The 23099-nt window shown below is 43.7% G+C and overlaps 1 protein-coding gene across 2 annotated transcripts in view; it reads right to left on the bottom strand.

The window, feature by feature from the left end:
- Positions 1 to 23099, bottom strand: part of SHB (SH2 domain containing adaptor protein B) — a 213081-nt gene that overhangs the window by 129475 nt on the left and 60507 nt on the right. For both annotated transcript variants that reach the window (XM_054986452.1, XM_054986451.1), the window contains exon 2: positions 16944 to 17061. In XM_054986452.1, the coding sequence (XP_054842427.1) occupies positions 16944 to 17061 (118 nt within the window). The remainder of the gene's footprint in view (positions 1 to 16943; positions 17062 to 23099) is intronic.

Genomic DNA, 23099 nt, shown 5'->3' with positions numbered 1-23099 from the left:
TAAAGAATATATCATATCCTAAAATCTATAGTAATATATATCATATATATCTAGTTTATTTACTTATATTAACTATCACAATATAATACTTATCTAGGGGAGAACATTCCTTTTGTGATGTAGAGGCTCATTAAGAAGGGATTATAAGAAATTCGTCCCCTAAGGGGGTAAAAAGTAGAGGTGGGCACAATCCCCCCCAAAAATACCGATCAAGCTGATCGTGGATTGGTGCCAGAGACGATCCCGAATTAACGATCCACACTGATCATCTCCCGTTTCTGATCGTGGAGGCAAAAGCGGAGGGGCACCCAGCTGTTCCCAGCGATACAGGAACGGTGGCTCATGCCGGCGGCATCTGTGTTTGTGTTTGTCTGTCTGTGTTTGGCCGTCAGAGCTGCCTATCAGGGTTTGCAGGGATGAGATTGGAGTGCCCGTGGCTACAGAACACCCCCTTCCCCCTCCCTCCCCTGGGTGTCTTCTCCCAGCTGGTGACTGCTTTGCTGCTCCGTGGTTGGAAGGAAGCCCTGTTGATCAAGGCAAGCTGAGCTTCCATTTGGGTTTCCAGGGCGACAGAAGGAGGGCAAACACAGCTCAGGCATTCCCCTGGCTCCGTTGCCAGGGGAATAGATTGCTGGCTCCTGAGTGTCTGGCTTCCTGATCCGAGCACGATCGCTCCGATCCAGCCCCCCTCCCGACCGCTGGATCGTTGGCCGTGACCGAGCATGATCTGCCGGGTCCCGATCGCTGTTATCGTGGGGTTTTTTCGATTGTAATGCAGATCATGCCCATCTCTAGTAAAAAGTCTTTTCCCATAGGGATACAGCTGTATCCCACTCTTCCCACCAACTGCCAACTCAGCCACTCTGCCCTGAGGTCATTTGCATATGAGGCCTGATTGGTGGAATTCTGTGTTCTGAGGTAAAAATCAGGTAAAGTAAACTGCAGACAGTTGAAGAAAGACAGTACAAGACTCCTGAATAGGGATTTTATATAAAAGTCCGTATGGCAACTAAGTTTTTAAATGTTCATGGGGAGATGGTACATGACCTTTCTAGGGGCCATTTCAATGCGAACCTCTTACATGAACCTGCTGAAGTGTCCACCACACCACCCCTCCCTCAGTCCAACTCCATCTCATACCTCTTGCAGCCATCACCTCTTACTGCTGCCAAGAAGCCTTCTGGCAGACATAGTGCAAGATACACCAATGCTAAAAAAGGTACGCAGCGTAGAGATGCGGCAAGGATATTCAGTAAATTTGATTTCTTCAGTCAGATTTTCCCACTGGCTCATGGTTATATTTTCTCCAAAGTTTTGCATCAATTTTATCATGCAATTTTTTTACTTGCTTTGTTTCTGTGTCCATGTTGCAGTAACACTTCATATATTTTTCCTAATAGATGCTTTGAGTCTCCAGTAATAAATTGTTCAAAAGCCGTTTTTTCTCTAAACCACCCTCCTTCTTTAGTTATTTGTTCTTTAAATTTAGATGCCATTTGATAATACAACAATCATAGAATGTTTTTTTCTTCACAATGAATTTCCTGCCAGGGTTTCATTTTCCCTTGTTTATGGACTCACACATCACTTGCGCCTCTCCTTGTGTAGGGACACTTAATTAAAAACTTCTGCCTCCACGGGAAACCAGAATATGGCTCAGTTGTGAAACCAGGGTTTGGAAGACTGATTTACAAAGAAGAACACTGAGATGTGGAGGGGGGATAAAACCGGAAAATTTATAGTCAGAAAAATGTCTGGCCTCGCTAAATGTCTGCCCTAATCTGTCACTAACAGTAAAAGTCTTGCTGGTCTTAACTGCTGACAACTGTTAAGTGTGCTCACATCAGAAGCTGGTGGAAGCAATAGCTTAAGAGCTTAAGGTAGCTTGGTAGCCACTGAACAGTGAACAAAGAAGTTTCAGCTTAAAATTTTACCTCAGCCAAGTCACAGTTTTTTCCAGGGCTTTTTTTCAGCAGGAACGTGGTGGAACGGAGTTCCGGAACCTCTTGAAAATGGTCACATGGCTGGTGGCCCCGCCCCCTGATCTCCAGACAGAGGGGAGTTGACATTGCCCTCCACGCCGCCGAGCGGCACAGAGGGCAATCTCAACTCCCCTCTGTCTGGAGATCAGGGGGCGGGGCCACCAGCCACGTGACCATTTTCTCCGAGGGCAACCCACTGAGTTCCACCACCTCTTTTCCCAGAAAAAAAGCCACAGTTTTTTCAGTAACTCCTACCATAACCTGTAAGAGGAAGATCATACTGGCCCATCCTGCAGAAAGTCCAAAATATGGCCAAGATAATGTCTTGGATCCTGTACCTTTCCTATGTGAGTAGTCCTCTCTGGGCTGACCTATGCCATGGAACCCACTGAGCACTTTTACTAGACCAATGTCTCTCAATAAGCTGCCAATTGCCTCGTGTGAGAAGAACCTGGCAGCGGAGGTCAGCCTCAACCATGCCTGGAGGAAAGGCACAGATTCAGGTCATGTGCTTGATGTCTTTTGAGTATTAAAGGCTAACTATTACTAGGTATCCCCAGGTATAGGTGCCGTTCATTACAACACAGAGGAACTGCCTTTTGCTACATCTGGCAGCCAAACTACACTCCCCTGGTACAGTATGATGGTGCCGTGAAAGCCGTAAGAGACCTTTCACATACATTTCAAGTCAAAGAACTCCCACCCAATTAAACATCTGGAGGAATCTGTAGAACGGCTAAGAATAAAGCCCCCAGATATCACAGTTGGCAGCTTCTATTTCCCATTTCATTTTCAGCGTCTACGAGGCAGCATCCTGCTTCAGTTTGGTAGAGATTATCGAAGCGAAGGAGCTCATGGAAATATAATTCTCCATTGCAGAGTTTATTCAAAAATCCTCTGAGTGCTGACTCAGCTCTCTGATGCTTATGAGAATGCCTAACAATGAACTCATCTTATTCTCTGAACCGGCTTCAGCGTCGGTGACTTTGATTCCCATCACTGCAGAGCTGCTTTCTTTTAAAATTATTTCTTGGCAAAAGACAGAGCTGCAAACTGGAGGGGGAGGGAAGTAATAATGTATTGTACTGGAAATATCATTATGACTTGGCTTGTGTACAACCTTGAAATACCAGACAGACTCATCATGGCATGTCAGTTTCAACCCACTTTCTGAAGAAGCCCAGATACCCGTGATGCAAAGGCTGTCCCTGGGCCAGGCATCTCGGCCCTGAGCAGGGGGCGGTACCAAATGGTGGAGAGATGTAGAGCAGGCCTACCACTGAATGAGTAGGGATGTGGTGGGACTTCAAAATGGGACGATTCAGATACTGGACCCCGAATTCAGATGCTGGACCCCGAATTGAGATGCTAGACTCCTGGATCCAGACTGTTGAAGGCCTTGTCTGATCAAAAAAGGATCCATCGTTGCCTCCCCTGGCCCTTCATTTGCCTTTTTGAGCAAGAATGATGGCAGAGAAAACGGCACAGAATGCTGTTGCAAAGACTAAGAGCAGAACCACAAGTGACAAAAGGCACAGATTGGACACTTGTCAGCTTCCCTCAAGTTTTGATGGGAAATATAGGCAGCTTGGCGGAATGTTGGACAAGTGACAGTTGAAAAGTCCGTTGGACAGCAGTCAGAGAGCCAAGCTGCGAGACCAGGACGCCTACATTTCCCATCAAAACATGAGGGAAGCTGACAAGTGTCCAACCTGTGCCTTTTGTCACTTGTGGTTCTGCTCTAAGATTCTGATCATAATAGAAAATGTTCACTATGGAACCCAGAAATGCAGGGAAGGATAAGAAACGTAGTTCCCATGGCTCCCTAGCTCCCCAGATGCTAAGGTACAGGCAGTCTAGTTGCCATCCAACAATTAATCCGGTTATTATGGATTTATTCAGGAATGGGTTTAGGCGGATTCACCCAGGTCTTCAAGGTGACATGTGGTGCATGTCCCTCCCCCTGTATCCTAGGAACAGCTCTTCTACATTTACATCATATCCTGGTAATCTACATGATGCCCCACTCTTAAGGTTTTTGATGCAGGAAACTGGATCTCTCTTTAAAGAGAGGCTAATTTTCCAGATGATGTCTGAAAAAAGAATCCATAAGGAACACTGGACTAGCTCTTTCTTTTTTTAAAAAAGGCACCATATTACCACTGGTAATTTGGGAAGGGCTCAGAGAGTGTCTTGACGCGAGGCCCTAACAGCCAGAAGATCTGCCCTCATTGGCTTGGGCAGGGCTTTTTTTCTGGGAAAAGAGGTGGTGGAACTCAGTGGGTAGCCCTCGGAGAAAATGGTCACATGGCCGGTGGCCCCGCCCCCTGATCTCCAGACAGAGGGGAGTTGAGATTGCCCTACACGCCGCTCAGCGGCGCGTAGGGCCATCTCAACTCCCCTCTGTCTGGAGATCAGGGGGCGGGGCCACCGGCCATGTGACCATTTTCAAGAGGTTCCGGAACTCCGTTCCACTGCATTCCCGCTGAAAAAAAGCCCTGGGCTTGAGAAGGGCTCCATATCTATTGCCAAGACTTTCCCTTGAGTATACCTACTCTTGAGTATGTAACCCCATGCTTCTTCACGTGGCGTGCTGGGGTGCCTACAAGGAAGTTGTTTGTAGGTATAAACTACATTCCCCACTCTGACATAAGAAACCCTCCAACAAAGGGCTGTGCTCCATAGAAACAAAAGAGAATCCCCCAGATGTTCTGTTTAAAGATTCTCTGCATCACCAAGAAATATCATGTCGCAGCTACTTCAGGCCAACTATTTTTTTTAAGTGTGTCATTAATAATAGACACGATAATTTTACATCTGGACTTTTAGAGAGAGCATTGTAATTCTTCCCATTTCATGGATGCTGTATCTCCCCAAAGGATTAGAGAGGGATCCCATGACAGAGCCTAAGCTAACATCCTTTTGTTAGCAGGGCTTGAGAAATGCATTAGAAGAGTCTTCAAAGTGTCATATCCATTAAACTTTGCGGCCCCAGGGGAGAAACTAAAAGCAAATCTGGAATAAGTAAAGGGCATAAATTTAGCAAGAGTAGGATCGCTGAACACATTTAGAGACCTCCAGCCCAAGGAGAATTTTGTGCAGTCTTAACCAAAGATTAGCCAGCCATAATAAGACAAATGAAAAATCAGTTTTATTGTTCTGCCCTGCTGTTCAACCCATTAAATAATTTTATCAAGGCTATTGCCTAAGTGCTTCTATGACATAATTAAACAGCAGGCTATCTCGTTGTACAGAAATCAATAGAAACATTAACATTAATTTCTCTCTTATACGTTACTTTTGTACTTGCTTATCTATGTGGAGTTACACATTCAGTGGCTAAAGAAGTCTTACTTTCATTTCTAGTGACGGCTTTTTTCAGCCGGAACACGGTGGAACGGAGTTCCGGCACCTCTTGAAAATGGCCACGTGGCCGGTGGCCCCGCCCCCTGATCTCCAGACAGAGGGGAGTTTAGATCATTCTCCGCGCTGCGCTGCGTGCGGAGAGCGATCTAAACTCGGGGCGGGGCCACCGGCCACGTGACCATTTCTGCTGAGGGCGATTTAAACTTTAAAAAACTCTCCCCTTGTTCCAGCTGACCCAAAGTGACATCATTGCACAGTCCCAGAAGCGTGTGCGCACTTTGCTCGTGCACACGTGGTACCAGGGGCACCACCTCCCACCAGGAGTTACCCCCTGTGCTGGCAACCCACTGAGTTCGACCACCTCTTTTCCCAGAAAGAAAGCCCTGTTTCTAACAACTAAATGGGTAAGTGCTGACAATTACACTGTAACCTCAAAAACCTGCTATACTCAAATGCTATTGTTCTAGCTTAATTACATAGGACAAAAGGGGAGGGGGGAAGAGTAACTGGACTTGAAAAGCCTCACATTTGCATAATATATGGTACCCTTTCTTATATAACTTTGTCAACACCATCATGGCGCGAACCAGGAATCCTTGATCAGGAAAACACCACTGCAGCTTGAGCTCAGACAATGACTTGGTGTGGGGAAGTTTTCAGGTACTCATACTTCCGTGTAGAAGCATCAAAAACCAGCAACCCAGGACTCTGGAGAGGCTAACAGAATGGTCAACCTATTCACCACCACTTCTCCAAAGAAAGAAAGAAAAGAAAAAGGAAGAAGCTTCTGGTACAGGATTGGGGGGGGGGGCACAATCCCACAACGGACCTTAATCCCCCTGCCAGGAACCACAGCCAATCCTTCCAGCTTCAAATCATCCCCTAGCAGCTCTCTACCCCTGAGCAACCCAGTATAGCGAAGGCAAGAGCAGTGATGGAGGTAGAGATGTAAGATTTCCGGACATTTTGAAGCTAGGGTGGGGGGTGGGGATCTAAAAATCCAGAGGGGAAAACAGTTTTCACCTCATGGTCTCACAACGGTCAGAAATTTTACATCTTTGCTCCCCCTCCTACTATCCATTGCTCTGATCTGAGCCCTGATTCCTCTCCTGACCACTTTTAAGTAAAAGTAGAAGTGTCAGGGAATCTGCAAATGATTTTTAAAGTGAAATGGAAGACCTGAGGTGAGGGTTGGAACAGGATCTACTCCCCCCCCCCGGTAGTTAAAATTAATGCCCCATCTTTTCCTTTCATTAGCTTTGGTGGGGAAACAAGAAAGACGCTCACTCGTTACCTCTCAAGAAGAACAGCACCGGGAAGGATGCATTTTGAGGCAATGGAAGAACTGTTGCAGCCAAACATATCGTGAAAGCCAAGCACAAGTACATTAAACGGAAAGAGAGGAATCTGGGGACTCCCCTTCCCTATTCCAAGGGCACATGGAGCCAACCAAAAAAGAGGAGGAGGGCAAGAGGGAAATCCCACACTTAATTTTCCCGGCTATGGCAAACAGTCCACAACTCTAGGAGCAGGCTCTTGAGATTTTGAGAACCATTCATGAAAATATGAAACTGATAATTTTCTACTGAATTTCGCCTCAGTAGAAAATCCCAATAATAATTTCATTTTTGTATTTGCCCATTGAAAGGCATAGGATGGCCAGGTCCTCTGGAGCCCAAACTGGGGGACGGAACGGGGCACATGCAACAGAAGTACTCAATTCCAGAGCACGTACTGGGAGTGATGTCATTTATCAAATCAGCCCCACATGGGGGCCTTCACTTCCTTGTCCCTCCAAGAATGACATCATTCCTGGGGTGACAAGGAAGTGCTCTGGAGCAGGCTGCAGAGATCCTGGGCCCATTCCCCATGTCTTTCCCCCCCACCAGCTAGGTGAATGGTGGCAAGGGGCACAGGCTGGAAGCGGGGGATCCCCTGCCCCCACTGGGGGACTGGTAACCTTAGAAAGGCAGCCTCATAGCCAGAGGGCTTAGCTGGGGGCTTTAATCAGCAAATCTCGCTCTGAGGTTTTTGTCCTGCCTAGAACAGAGAACGGCCTTCCTCTTACCTACACAGAGGCTTCAACCTAAGCAGGTCTGCCAACTTTTTCCACTATATACTTTTATCTAATATATCTGCAAACCTGGATGCTGCATCACAACATTTTTGAGTATCCATATAAAGCCACAAGGTAAACTGAGGCACAGTATACAAGGTCTAGTTTGGGGGCTGAAGGTTCAGCAGGTGCCTCCTCACGGCACAGGAGAATGTGGCGACTGGCACTCCAATGGGTTGGGGTGGATTTTATTGGATTCCAGAATGATCTGGGAATTTCAGGATCCCAAGCAACAGCTCTGTTGAGGCTGCAGAGGGAGCTTGGAACAAGAAGCTCTAGGAAGCTATTGATGGGATTGCTCTCCATGGATTTCTCTGGGCCTCTGGTGCCTTAGTTTACTAACAGAGTGGAGTGACCTAAAGAGGGCTGAACTATGTGTAGAGCAGCATTTGCAGAAAACTCAAAGTGAATCTGACAGAGCATGCTATAGAGCTCATTGGGAGACCTATGGGACGGCAATGACAACGGCAAAGAAATCCTACTTCTCTGGTACCACTGCATCAACTAGCTCATGCCCAGCTCAGCTATTTAAGGTATTTGGCGCTTACTGACTCCTAAGTCTGACTTTATATTCTCAGGAACTGGTGATTGGTTGTGAATGCTGCAAGACAAATACATTCTAATTGGGATCCCAATCATAATATAGGCAAGACCGTAGAAATTGAATGTCGGGTCCATTTATGGATCATTTCAACCCAGTTACTGTGATGGATGTTGATGGGATCTTGGGATCTGTGAGGGCCGTCACGTCTCTGTCCTGGTCACTGGAACCATGTAAGGGTCACATTAGTGAGCTCCTGATGTACATCAAAAAATAATCACTGACTCAGGGCACCTTTCCTCCACCACTAAAACAGGCAGTTATCTGTCCATTACTTAAAAAAAACAGCCTTAGAGAAGAAAGCTGTGGCCAATTATCATCCAGTTTCTAAGAGCCAAACTACACGTTACGGCAGCCACAGGTCCAAACTGTGGCTGCTAATACCATTTTAGAACAACATTTAGCTGTTTATAAAATTGCTGCAAGGACCCTATCCTGATTGGGGATGCAGCACAGTAAGCAATGTTGTTACCCCACCCTGCACCCTGCATACCTTTTCAAGTGCCAAAGCTGTTATGAGGGGGCTATTTCAGCAATTGAAAAGATTGCAAGATTGCATGGTGGTGCCCTCGTGGCTATTTTTAAATGGCAAAATCCTCCTCTAATGCATAGTATACCTCTTCTTCAGTTACTCCATTGGTTACTAGGTTCAATTCAAGGTATTGGTTATACAAATCCCTTCATGACTTTAGCTGGACATATTTGCAGGACAGCCTCACCTGCTCTGCTCTGCTGTGACAGCCTTCCTTATCTGAACAAAGCCTTTTAATGGCTAAAGCCATGGCCCATACCCAAGCTTATGGCCCCCACCCTGTAGAAAAGCTTGCTTGCGTAGGTCAGAATATCTCCCACACTTCTAGCATTCTACAGAATGTGTAAAACAGAAACTTTCAGGACAGCCGTGTAATACAATGGAATAGTTCGGTGGGTTTGCTTTTATAAGATAGGATAGCAGTCTATTGCACACTTTCTGTGTTACCTTGTTTTTACCATCTTTTTTTTTGAAAATTTTTTTATTGGGTTAGAATTCATTATTTTTACATTTACATTCAATTTTCCCCGATTTTTTCATCTCTAACCCCCTCCCTTTCCCCCCCTTTTTGTTGACTTCCAACAGCTTTCCAACCCTTTGTCCCCTTTCCCTTACTTTTATTAGCTTCCTCTATCTAAAACAAATATATATTCTCCGTTATTCTAAGCAGTACATCCTTAACTATTTTTAACATTGTATGCCCAAACTGTAAGTCTTTGTTTCCATCTTAAATAAACAATTTATCCCATTTTTCAATTTCAAATATTTCTATATATCATAAACCATATAGATCATACATTCATTTATATCAAACAATTTGACTTATTCTCTATATATTACTCATTCTATCTTTTTGTAATAATTCTATATATCTCTCATCACGTAGTCAATCAATTTGACTCATCTATATCTTCAGACATTCAGTTTGGTACAAAACTTACCAAAAAGAAAGAAAATATTGTTAGTTAGTCAATCCTTATATTTAATCCTTATAGTTAATTATTTTCTATCTATGTTCTGTTTGTTAACCTATATATATCTATATATATATCAATCTATTAATCTGACTGCTTATTAATTCACATTTATCTCTTCTCCCCCCGGTAAAGTCTCCCCCCTCTACTTCAGTACTTCAGTAGTTCTCAAACTGCCACAGTTTTCCTCCCACCTCCCATTTCTTCTCCAGGTGTTGTTTCAGCTTCTCCCAGTCTGTGTTGAACTGCCCTGAGTCCAGATCTCTCAGTTTTCTTGTCATCTTATCCATTTCAGCCATATACAGCAATTTGTAAATCCAATCTTCAATAGTTGGCACTTCTTGTACTTTCCATTTTTGCGCATACAAAAGTCTAGCTGCTGCTGTCATATAAAATATCAACGTCCTGTGTTGGGCTGGAATTCCCTCCATTCCCAAGTTCAGTAGCAGGAGTTCTGGGTTCTTATTAATTTGAAATTGTAAAATTTCACTCATTTCTCTTATTATTTCCCCCCAGTACTGCCTAGCTACCTCACACGACCACCACATATGATAGAGGGAGCCCTCATGCTTCTTACATTTCCAGCATTTATTAGAAGTATTCGAATTCCCTAGCGCAATCTTCTTTGGTGTCATGTACCAACGATAGATCATTTTGTAGATGTTCTCTTTGATATTAGTACATGTCGTTGTCTTCATTGTAGTTTTCCACAAGTATTCCCATGCCTCCATTGTTATTTCTTTATTAAAGTTTATAGCCCATTTCACCATTTGTGTTTTAACTATCTCATCCTCGGTATACCACTTCAACAGTACTTGGTATACCTTGGATATTCTTTTCTTATCTTCTTTAAGAAGGGTCTGCTCTAGTTCCGAGTTCTCTATTCGTATACCTCCCTTTACAGAGTCCGAATTATATAAGTCTCTGATCTGTCTATACTGGAACCAGTCGTAGTTAGGTGATAGTTCCTCTTGTGTCTTTATTCTGAGTTTGGATGCTTCAATTTTAGTTATTTCTTTGTACGTTAAGCATTGTTGTTCATTATCAACAGCTCTCGGGTCTATCACCTCATACGGAACCACCCACAAGGGGGTTCCTTCTTGTAGATAAATTCTGTACTTCTTCCAGATTGTGTATAGACTTCTCCGTACAAAGTGATGCAGGAACATCGAGTTGACCTTTACTTTGTCATGCCATAAATATGCGTGCCATCCAAATATTTTTTTATATCCCTCTAGGGCTAGTAGTTTCTTGTTCTTTAATGTCATCCATTCTTTCAACCAAACTAGGCAGATTGCATCATGATAAAGTCTCAGATTGGGCAGTTGCATTCCGCCTCTTTCCTTTGCATCTTGTAAAACTTTCACTTTCACTCGAGGCTTCTTGCCTGCCCAAACAAAATCTGATATTTTCCTCTGCCATTTTTCAAATTGTTTAGAGTCTCTGATGATTGGTATTGTCTGTAGCAAAAACATTACTCTTGGTAACACATTCATCTTAACTGCTGCAATCCTACCCAACCATGACAAATTCAGTCTATTCCATTTAATCAAGTCTCTCTCTATCTGAGTCCATAGTTTTTCATAATTGTTTTTGAATAGATCTATGTTCTTTGCAGTTAATTCGACTCCCAAATATTTCACTTTACTTGTTACTTCACAGTCCGTTGTTTCCATTAATAATTGTTGTTTCTGCTTAGTTATATTTTTACATAATATCTTTGACTTCTTTTTATTAATATAAAAACCTGCCAAGTCTCCAAACTCCTTGATCTTATCTATCACTCTTGGCATGTTCTCCAATGGGTCCTCTACAATTAACATTATGTCATCCGCAAATGCTCTGACCTTATATGAATAGTCCTTTATTTTTATTCCACGAATTTCCTCATCTTGACGTATTTGTATCATCAGAATCTCCAATACTAAGATGAACAACAATGGAGATAACGGGCAACCTTGTCTTGTTCCTTTACTTATCGTCAATTTCTTGGTCAATTCATCATTCACCACGATTGCTGCAGTCTGGTCTCTGTAAATTTCCTTAATTGCTCTGATGAATCTTTCTCCCAATTGTAGCTTTTCCATAGTGGTGAACATAAAGTCCCAGTTTAAATTGTCAAACGCTTTTTCAGCGTCTACAAAGAAGAAACCAACCTCTTTGTCACAACGCTTGTCATAATATTCAATAGCATTAATCACTGTCCTTAAATTGTCTCTTATTTGTCTGTCTGGCAAAAAGCCTGCTTTGTTCCTCCTCTATAACTTCCGAGAGCCACCCCTTCAATCTCTCCGCCAATATCTTCGCAAAAATTTTATAGTCATTATTGAGTAGCGATATAGGTCTATAATTTTTCACGTTAGTCAGGTCTTGGCCCTCTTTTGGGATCAATGATATGTTCGCTTCACTCCAAGTGTCTGGAATCCTTTGATCCCTTAAAACCCCATTCATCACCTCTTTTAGGAATGGTGCCAGTTCATTAGCCATTGTCTTATAGAATTTAGCCGTAAGTCCATCTGGCCCTGGCGCCTTTCCTAGATTTGCAGATTGTATTGCCTTACTTATTTCCTCGTCAGTTACTTCACTGTTCAACTTATTTCTCCAGGCTTCCGAGATTTCTGGAAGTTTGGTTTTCTCCAAGTATGACGCTATTGATTCTTTGTTTACTTCTTTTTTATTATACAACTTAGCGTAGAATTTGTAAAAGGCTCTACTAATGGTAGTCTGCTCCAAATACGTTTTGTTATCTTCACAAATTTTATTTATTATTTTCTTTTCCCTTTTCTTCTTCAATTGCCATGCTAGGTACTTCCCAGGTTTATTAGCACCCTCAAACGCTTTTTGGTTCAGTCTTTTAAGATTCCACTCCAATTCTTTGTTGCTCATTGCTGTTAGCTGTTCTTGAAGTATTTTAATTTCCTGGTATACCTTCTTTTTCCCTGGTCTCTTTTTTAGCTGTATTTCTTTGGCTTTTATTTTCTCCTCAATCTCTCGTCTTTTCTCCTCTTTCTTTTTTCTTGCTCTACCATTTAAATCCATTAGTATGCCCCTTACAACCGCCTTGTAAGCATCCCAAACTTTATTGGTTGGTACTTCTTTATTCACGTTGTATTGTATAAAAAACTTTGTCTCTCTTCTCAATATTTCCATATTCTCTCTTTCCTGTAACAAGTCCTCATTTATTCTCCATGCTTTCCTTTTTCTCCTCTTTCCAAATTTCCACATAATTGGGTTGTGATCTGAGCCTACCATCGGCATTATTTCTACCTCCTTAGTCCATAACGCTAAGTCTTTTGAGGCCCAGATCATATCAATTCTTGATAATGTAAAATGCCTTGCAGAATAGAAAGTAAACTGTCTGCTTTTAGGATATTCTCTCCTCCATACATCTTCAAGAGTCTCTTGTTGAATCAACTCAAAAAAAAGCTTTGGTAATAGTCCTCTTTTCTTTTGTGCCGTTGTAGTCTTTTTGTCTAGTTCCAAGTCTGTCACTCCATTGAAGTCTCCAGCAAGAATTATCTGGTCATATGCAAGATCGTCTAAATGCTTCCTTAAATCCTCAAAGAAGCTTTCTTTTGCACCGTTAGGTGCATAAAGTCCGACTACCAACACTCTCTTTAAATTCCAAATACATTCCACTGCTACAAATCTGGCTTCCACATCTCTCATAACAAATTTTGGCTGTAGCTCCTCTTTTATGTACAACACCACTCCTCTTTTTTTCTTGTTGGAGGCCGCTACAAATTCTTTGCCCAGCTTTCCGGATTTTAAATATTTTACATCCTGTTTTCTAATATGGGTCTCTTGCAAACAAACAATGTCACATTTTTGTTTTAGTAGCCAGTGAAAAATATTTTTCCTCTTATTCGGTGAGTTTAGTCCATTTACATTCCAAGATAATACTTTACACTCCATATTCATGATCTTGTTGGTAAGTCTTTTTCATTGTCCTTAAAAAATCGCTCCATCTCTCGCTCAGATCTGATGCGTTTTTTGGCCCCTCCAAACTCAAAGGACACTCCTTCTGGTAACTCCCATCTGTACCTGATTTTCATGTCCTTCAAAATCTGAATTAGCACTTTATATTTTTTCCGGTCCAATAACACTGATCTGGGCAGTTCCTTCATTATAATGATCGTCTTGCCATCAATCTCCAATGGATCTTGAAACTGTTTTGTCACAATCCTCTCTTTCATATTTCGTGTTGTAAACTGCACAATCACATCTCTTGGTAGTTTCCTTTGGGTTGCTATTCTCGAATTCACACGGTAAGCCACATCTAGGATAGCCACAACTTCCTCCTCCTCCTTCCCCAGGTATTCAGCCAACACCTCAGTCATCTGTTCTTGCGCTGACTTTCCTTCCACTTCTGGCAAGCCACGAAAACGTAGCTGCTTCTCCATATGTTTAGTTTCTGCAACTGACATTCTCCCCTTCACCAATCTCATCTCTGTTTGTTGCGTGTCTGCTAAATTCTCCATCGCGTCTTCTACTGTTTTAACTCTCTGCTGCGTTCCTTGTAATTCACTTCGTATTGTTTCCATACCTTTTTTCACTTCTGACAGCTCCGATTTTACTGTCTGTGTAACCTCTTTAACCTCTTTTATCAGCTCCAATTTCGTGTCCTTAAGTTCTTTAATCATATCTAAAAGTTTTTTGTCCAGGTTTTTATCCAGGTTTTCTATTGCCGATTGCCACTCTTTTTTTGACATCGTGGGGCTTGCTTTAGCTCGCTCCCACGAATCCGCTCTCTTCCTTAACTCAGTGGCGTAAAATTTAACGTTTTTCTGTTTTAAATGTCCCGGTCTTCTTGCAAAAATTAAATTTTAAAGAGTCCAAAATGTCGGGCGTCTTTTCTCTATGGTTTCTCTATGATTTTGTAATCCAAGATGGCCTACTTCCTTTTCCGCTGAAGCCGCGACCCTTCCCCTTTCAAAAATGGCGATTCCCTACTTCCTGCCCTCCAGCAAGGGCCGCTTCTCTCCAGCCGCTCTATTGTTGTTACGCACTTCCTGTCTCCCGTCTTCCCACAGCAGATCTCGCGATGGTGTCTTTTTCTCACAGCTCCAAAGCCACAGGTATTCAAAACAATAGTCCGATTTCTTTAATAACTTCTTTAAACTTAGTCTCTTTTCAAATACAATTCCTGCCGAGTCTTCCCCTCCTTTTCGCTAATCTGTTGCAGTTTAAAAATCTACTTTTTTTTCCTCTCTGTTTTTATCAATCTGTCCCGTATCAGAAGATAATGATCTTTACCTTCTCTTCACTTTTCTCGGGTTGTAATCGCTGTTTCGATTTTAAGTTCTCCTCTCAGCTTCTTCCCCCAATCGAAGCTTGGGTATGTAGGTCTTGTGCCAGCCGAATTGGCCCCAAAACTGCCGCAGAGATTATAGCCGACCCGTCGCAAGGTGGGACCTCAAGGATCGGGAGGGGACCTGTTGTGTAGAGCCCCCCCTCGTCCGAGATCTAACTCACCCTAGGGTCTTGAGCGTTCTTTGCCTGCTCCCCGCCTGAGAGCAGTCGGCCGCGGGCTATTTTCACCCCACCGGCCGGTTAAAACGGCAGTCCGGTCAGCTCCGCAAGTGGAGCTGCGTTAGACCTCCATGAATCCCAAACCGGAAGTCCTTGTTTTTACCATCTTGACTTCTACTTTTATAATCCATCTTCTGCATTGCTCATGGTACATCATGTCTTAATGTGTGTGTTTTTGTCTGCGCTGTCTTCTGTGTTTGTAACTCTATTGCATTGTTCATCAGATGTGTTACATACGCTGTCTGACTGCATTTTTAAAATATTTTGTACTCTGCCTCGAATCTGAGTGAGAAAAAAGCTGACTATAAATAAATAAATAAAGGAAGGAAGGAAGGTTGCTTGCCAAGGTCTGCAGCATTATAAGCCACATATAACTCATCTTTTGGGAAGATGTGCCTTTTTAAACTGTTATAATTGGAGCAGATATTATTAACTGTGTTTCAAAATCGTCTCCAGGTTTCTTAAACAACATTACGCCTGTTTAATCAACCCTACATCCCAGCAAATAAACTGGCTGCACAGCCAATGTGACCAAACCCCGTGTGGAAACAGTAACACATTAAATCTGTTGTCTGATGTGGCTGCTGCGTTTAACAATGTTGCCCTTATACCATATTCAGAACAAGAATTAGCATTTATGAAGGAACGTAAGATCCAAAAATTAGGTGTCATTTTCCTAACTGAATGAGAAATAATACACTGACACTTAAAAAACAAACTCTATATAGACCATCTCAAGGTACAATACAAAAGTGTGAATTGCAAAAGACCACAGTAATACTGAGAAAATATACCCTGCCACATGCAAAATTAACAATACAATTTTTGGAACTTTAAAACCCTGTTTCCTCCCATAGCTGAGAATAACATTCAAGTCCTTAATGCTGTTTATTATTTATTTTATTCGATTTATACCCTGCCCTCCTCACAAATGGGCTCAGGGTGGCTTGAGAGCTGGTTCTGATATCTGCATACATTCCAGTAAACCTAAATCTCATGTGTAATCAATAAGGCTCACAAACTTAAATAAAACCCTGTTGTATCAGACAGCACCATTGTGCACACAACAAATTCAACGGGAAGTGTTATCGGAAATCAAGGAAACAAAGTAAACCATCACCAAAATCAACAGAAGTGGCCTGCTGAATCAGATTTCTGCATCGAGTTCCTTGTCATTGGTTCAAAGATGAGTCTGAACACAACCCACAAGCCCCTGGCCAAACCATCTTAGCGAAAACCTAGTACAGCCCTACAATCCTCTCTGAAATACCCCACAAAAGGCACACAGAGATGGAACTTCTGTGTGGGTGAAGATGTGTACGAAATACACAAACGATCATGAAAAAATACACACATGATAGGAATTGTTATTTATGGAGTCACAAGAAACAGTGTAGACTGTGGCTTCATTTTGATATTCAGGCTTTGCAGTGAGGGTTTTGAATGGGTAGACCTAAGAGACTCCAGGCACTGAATCCTCCTGTGATCCACCGCCCAACTCTAAGCCTAGTTTCACCAGCCGAGGGGCCCAAACAACCTTACCTCTTGTAAAGCCTTTGGGGTTAGATCTGCCGGCTGTTCTCAGCAGCCAGGGCACTCTGTACTGGTGGCTCCTTGTCGGTGACAAAAGCAAGAGCGCCCCCCCCGCCCCGCCCCAAAACTTTCATTCAATTCTCAGTACTCCATTCCACATACCACAAACAGTGTTTGTATCCACGTTGCAGGATCAGCAATATTCCACACATGCAACGTAACCGAGCGATGCTGTCAAGGAATTGTAACGCTTCCACCACACTGCAGATGCAATTCATACCCCTGAGAACATTTGTAGCACCCTTACCGGTCATAATCCTCTGGGCTTCGTAAGGTTCCATATAGCCAGTGTTTTCTCCTTTGCCCATCTTGTTCCCCTCACTTTTGGCATCAAATGGGTCAGAGTAATCATCTGCTATTAGAACCTAAATGGGGGGAGAGAAGAGAAAAAAAAGATTCTTTTAGCCAAAGAGGCTTCCGTGAGAGCACTTCCAATTTCTTAGCACACCAGGAAGCATCTTTAGTTCAAAATTAGAGGCTTTATAAGGACGTCAGTCTCCATTCCTTCCTGACAGACTCAGGCCAGAGGGCTTCATTTCTGTGAGAAGATATATTCTCCTGCTGCTCATCCTCGTGGCTTTGTATCTGCATCAGTTTATTCACGCCATGACCCTCCAAGGAGTCGAGCTCTCATGCATCTGACGTGATTGAACCAACCCAAAACCACGCACAGAAGAAAGTGTAACGCACCTTAGTAGTTTCTGCAACAGAAGAAAAAGGTACACACACAAACACTCTTCCAGTTCTGGATTGAAACCCATTTTGAGAGACATACAGGCAGTAGCCAGGTGTTAACGACAAACTAGGTTTTCTTTTATGAGAGGGATACTTGGAAGCCTTTTGGCTTGCACACTTGCATAGGTGCTTCCCATTCTGCGCAACTCAAGAGACTGAACCCCTTCCCTTGAGAAACTAAACGAACCGACAAAAAACCCAATCATTAAAAAGTCAGCCCACCGTACAATCTGGACCAGAACTTCTCGCCTCAACAGCAAAAGGCTTTCCAACACTTAGGAGCCAGAGTAGTAAAGATCCCTCAGTTATAAAGGAACGATCTGTAGAAACACCTAAAACAGGCCACTTCCTTTCTCTGCAAGGGTCTGGTTATACCCAGGTTTGGGCTTTCAAGGACAATATCCGCATAAAAGCTTTTTGGATTGGGGTTGGCCTTACCATGAAGAAAGCTGTCACTTTGGGCAGCGGATTCAAGCGGGGAGGCCAATTTTCTTGCCTCCGTGTGTTGTTGCCAATGGACTGACATTACAAAAACAAGAAGTCCTTGGGCATGTACCCCTCCCCGCTCAATACAGTGCAAAGACTGAAGATTTGCACCTTCACAGAAACTGACACCTTGTTGCAATGCATGAAACGCAGACCATGGTTCATTTTCCTACTATAAATTTGGTTTGCAAACCAGATGACAATGACTTTTTTTTTTGAGATCAGGCTCTGCTACATACAACATTTTTGTATCAAACTAGCATGGGGCTGGCTGAGAGCAGGGGCTTCACCAATGCAGCCCCCCAAGTTCCGGACCACTTTATTTATCAAGGCAGAAAATGTTCCTTTTTGCCTACCTTCCACAAGGGCTGTGTGACCACTTTTGTTCCAGTTCTATGAACTCAGAAAAATTTCACAGACCGCCCCCCACCCCCTCGCCCTTCCTTCAGGAGAGTTTACATGCTTCTTTTTAGCAGCATTGTGCGTTTTTATGAGTTTTTATCGTTGCTTCATTGTATTGTATTTCATTTTGTGTAAGCTGCTTTCAGTGCTTTAGAGAAATGGTTTGGAATTTGTAAGGTTAATTTTTTGCCTGTGCATTACTAGGGTCTGCTAGCTGGGAGTAGGTAAACCCATGCATACAAGTTTAAATCTCACAAACATCCAGGCTCTGCAGAGACCAGCAAACACACTAAGCTGTTAGTTTTGTGAAACGTCACGGACCCTTGTGCACAAACTTGTTCCCCTTGCACCCCCAATATGCATAGATGTGTGCACTCACGTGCATGCTTGTTACACACGCAGCCGCCAATCTAGGATATCCCTTCAAGCATCTGATAATGTTAGTTCTATTCCAGGAGACCACAGGGAATCAGAACCTAAAAAATGCCTCTGGGCTGATGCTTTTACTGCGATAATTTGTCAGTATCACTACTGCCGACTAATTTGCAGGAGCTCCTTTTAAAATATTTACATCCATTTTAAATCTAGTTTGAGCCATTAAATTTCAAGCACTAAAACATGTAATTACATATTCCTTACTAGGGGGCAGGGGGGAGAACCTCCTTGCAAGACACACCTTGCGGTTTGTTCTGGTTACGAAAAACCAGGGCTTTTTTTCAGCCGGAACGTGGTGGAACAGTTCCGGCACCTCTTGAAAATGGTCACATGGCTGGTGGCCCCGCCCCCTGATCTCCAGACAAGAGGGGAGTTGAGATTGCCCTCCACGCCGCGCAATCTCAACTCCCCTCTGTCTGGAGATCAGGGGGTGGGGCCACCAGCCATGTGACCATTTTCGCCGAGGGCAACCCACTGAGTTCCACCACCTCTTTTCCCAGAAAAAAAGCCCTGGGGAAAACATTACTCCTCAGCACTGCTGCCCAGTTTAAAATGTTTACCAAGTCAACACAGAACTTTGCCCAAAACAATTTTTTAAAACTGACTTGCACTTCATAACAGGATGACATGCTGTGCGGCAGCTCACCAATACATACATTGTAGAATCAAAATAAAAATACAGCGAGAGAGCGCTTGAAAAATCTCAGACACCTAAAAATACATTGTCAGCCCTGCTGCACATACAACTCGAGGATTTGGCAAAAGTCACAGAAAATCACCATCTTACAAAAAAAAGGGCAAAGCAGATTAACTGCAATGTTATTTAAGTAAAAACTGTCCAAGCACATTGGTTGCATTTGCAAGAGAAAGAACTGGGAGCCATGTTTTCTGCAGCACAAACAGGAAAGGGCCAGTGTGCATCTGGGAGGCACAAAACTCCCATCACAACATGGGACACAAAGTTCTCGAGCCATTCCTCAACAAACATGAGGACTCTGAAATGCGTAGACGGAGTCTCAAATTGTATTCCGGGGAATCTTGAGGTTCCTTGAGAAGGAACCCTCTGAAGGGCCCTCTGAACCCTGCAATGCACCCCCCCCCCCGTAGGGTTGCCAGGTACCCCTCACCTCCCATCGGAAGGGTGGAGTCCCTGTCACTTACCTTGTGCTGGGCATGAGGTCCACTTTCGTGCATGCTTTGAGCCAGCGTGACATCAACATGCTGCCTACGCAAGCGCTCTGCACGGGGCCAATTTGGCCCATCTGGGGCCCAAATCAGCTCTAAATGAAGCACAATAATGCTCCCGTGGACGGTGTGACGTCACTTCTGAAAGTGATGTCGCCGCGCTGGTTGGGAGCGTGCACGTTGCGTGCGCTCCTGAGATGCCTGCTGGTGGTGGGGAGTTCCAGGGGCTTGCCTCCTCCTGCTGATCGAGGGGGCAAATCCCCAGGAGTTTGCCTGCCACCAGTAGGCACCTGGGAACCCTACCCCAGGGAACCACAAGTGTGTTTTAGGGTAAACTCAAATTAGTGCGGGGGGACTATGAAGCCTAAACTGCCCAGCAAACCACAGAGATCCCTGCAGTACACGGACCTTCTGTTGCCAATGAACAAGTGATCCTTGGCAGCCAAATCAATATTGAAAAGGTCCCTTGAAGGCAGAAAATTAGGGAAGCTCTGACCTCGAAGATTAGACATCTGGACGCAAGCCACTTTCCTCCATTAGAACGGCTGAGTACGGTATGCAAACCAGGACAGAATCACGAGGACAGAATGAGACATTCGGAGGACCTCGTGGCGATTGAGCGAGCTGCTTCTCAAAGAGCCTCCACCGACTCCTCCCTACTGAGACTGGGGTGGGGGTGGGGGTGGGGGCGCAATTCAAGAATAATTATTGCTTCATCGCCAGAGGGGATTTATTATTACTATTTTTGACTGTTCAAGTGTAAGCCAACAATGTCCATCACTCAAATGCATAATTCAAGGCATATTCAAGGGAGTCATTAAATGCAAATTGCTAAAAAAAATTATAAGCACAAAGTGAAAGGGAAAGGGGAAGAAGGGAGGGGTCTCCCCTCCACCCAGCACTAAATATATGTAATGAATGGCTTGTTATTGCAGCTTTAACAGTTAACTCAAAGAGCTGCTCTGTACCGGCTGCCTGAAGTGGGCCGACTGCAATCAGGGGCCCTGTCAGAGCGGTGTCAGAAACTGGGGGTGATTAGCTCAAAGACAACAGTGTGCATCAGGCAGGAGTAATTTCTCTTCATAACAAGGGCAGGTTTTATCTGCAAAAGCCCTGCAGCTGAAAACACCATCCATTCGCTTCTCTGATGATGCCTTGTCAGCTGTTGATGGATAAGTATCTTGGGCACCCTGCTGTCCTGCCCCCCCCTCCCCATCCATACAAGAGCTGACACTGTAATAGCTGCCTTTAAAAAAAAAAAAAGTGTTAAAACTATACAAGACTGGGGGGGGGGGAGTTAAGGGAGAGATGGCCTAAGGTGGATAATGTATATTTTGTTTGATATTTTCCCTTCCCCATTTGCCAAGAAAGCACAAGGGAGAAAATTAAACATTCTGTCAAACAGAATCACATCAAATGCCGGCTTTGTTTAAGTGTGTCCATGATGTATTCCAGAGCCAAGGTTGCGCGTGATACTGGGATGAGGAAGTTGTTTTTAGGAAAGGAAACACTTAAAAAAAAAAAGAAGTCAGTACCAGAAACTTTTTAGTGTCTGGGTTTAACACCTGTATTTTATGGCCAGCATGAAAATATCCACTTGGCTGGATGCTTGTAAAGAACTGGTTTTAGGCGACCAGAAAGATGAAGGCCCTCTGTGAGCACAGAGCTGAAAGAGGGCAAAAACCTGCCCAAGCCATTGTTACATTTCTACGCACGAAGAGAGGGCAGTATAAATAATATGTACTGAGACTGGAAGGCAACTGCAGTGCTTCAAACAATCAACATTTATTGAACAATAAGAAGTAATATGGAACAAGGACTGCAGCCATCTCTAATGGGCTGTAACTGACTTCACGAGCTCTCTCAGCTCTGAGGAGATTTAGTGGCTCCGAGTCTGGCCCCCAAACTCCAACAGTCCAAAATACCTGCCACCTTTAACGTTTTTCAAGCCAAAACACTAGCCCAACTTTTATATGGAACAGTACTTGGACCTCCACCTTTCTATTTCGTCCCACCAGAGAGAGTACAAACAAGGGTCATTTCGTAGAAAAAGAGCTGGAGGAACTCATTAGCATAGCTCATTAGCATATGCCATCACCAGAAGGGTGTCATTAACATAACTGATTTGCATATGCCACGCCGTCTGACATCACCTATTCTGGCTGTTTTGGACCCAATCCTGGCCATTCAGTGCCGAATTCGGGTCCAAACTGGCAAAAGGGGCCCAAAATTACCGAAAAGGAGCCCAAAATGGGCAGGATCGGGCTGCTGCTGAGTGGGAGAGTGATCCACCACCTGTCAGAGGCCCGATCCGGGCCGTTTCGGTCCCAATCCAGGCTGAAACGGGCCCAAAATGGCCGAGAGTCAGGTGGACGGGGCCACCTGACATGTGACCTCTTTGGGGAACTGCCGGAACTGTGCATTCCCCCTAGAAAAGAGCCCTGAGTACAACCAAAATTTATATGCCAAAGTAGGTCTCAAATGCAAACTTGAAACTGGAGACTGGCATGATTAAAGTATTGGCCAGGGTGGCCCTTGCCTCCATCACTCAATGGTTAAATTAAATTACAATCCAAATGGACTCAACCCCCCACCCCACTATTAAGGATAGTTTTAAATCATCGTGGGAGAAGGCTATAAACGATAAGATGGCTGCTCTGGGGTTCTCCCTCCAATCCTTCTTAAAAGTAGTATTTGATCAAGCAAAGGTACCATATTGACGTAGGGAGTTCACCAACTTTTCTGGCTCCATCACAAGTCAAATATATAGTTACCCCAGTATCTGAACTAGAAATTCCAAAACAGCAGAGGGCTTTTTCCCTTGCCAGATGGCAAGCCGTCACTACAGCGGACGTAGAGGGGTGATATCTCCTTGGAAGAAAGACACTGCCCATTCGGAAGTAGAGACGGAGAAACAACAGAACATATCTCACGTCACTGTCCTCTCTACCAACTGATTTGCTTAAAGTATATATCCCCCCGGCTCAACAGATTTCCAGGCTGCTCAAATCAAGCACATGTTAGAATGTTGCTTATGGGAGAAAATGCATAGGTTACTTTTATAAGATAATCTCACCATAATTATTGTACTTATCCATTTAAAAATATGTATGTGTAAATAATATCTCCTCACATTGCAAATTTACGATGGCTAATGGAG

This window comes from Eublepharis macularius, chromosome 8 (genome assembly GCF_028583425.1).
Source record: "Eublepharis macularius isolate TG4126 chromosome 8, MPM_Emac_v1.0, whole genome shotgun sequence".
Taxonomy (NCBI): Eukaryota; Metazoa; Chordata; class Lepidosauria; order Squamata; family Eublepharidae; genus Eublepharis; species Eublepharis macularius.
The sequence above is the reverse complement of the archived record's forward strand: the minus strand, read 5'-3'. Positions and strand labels throughout refer to the sequence as shown.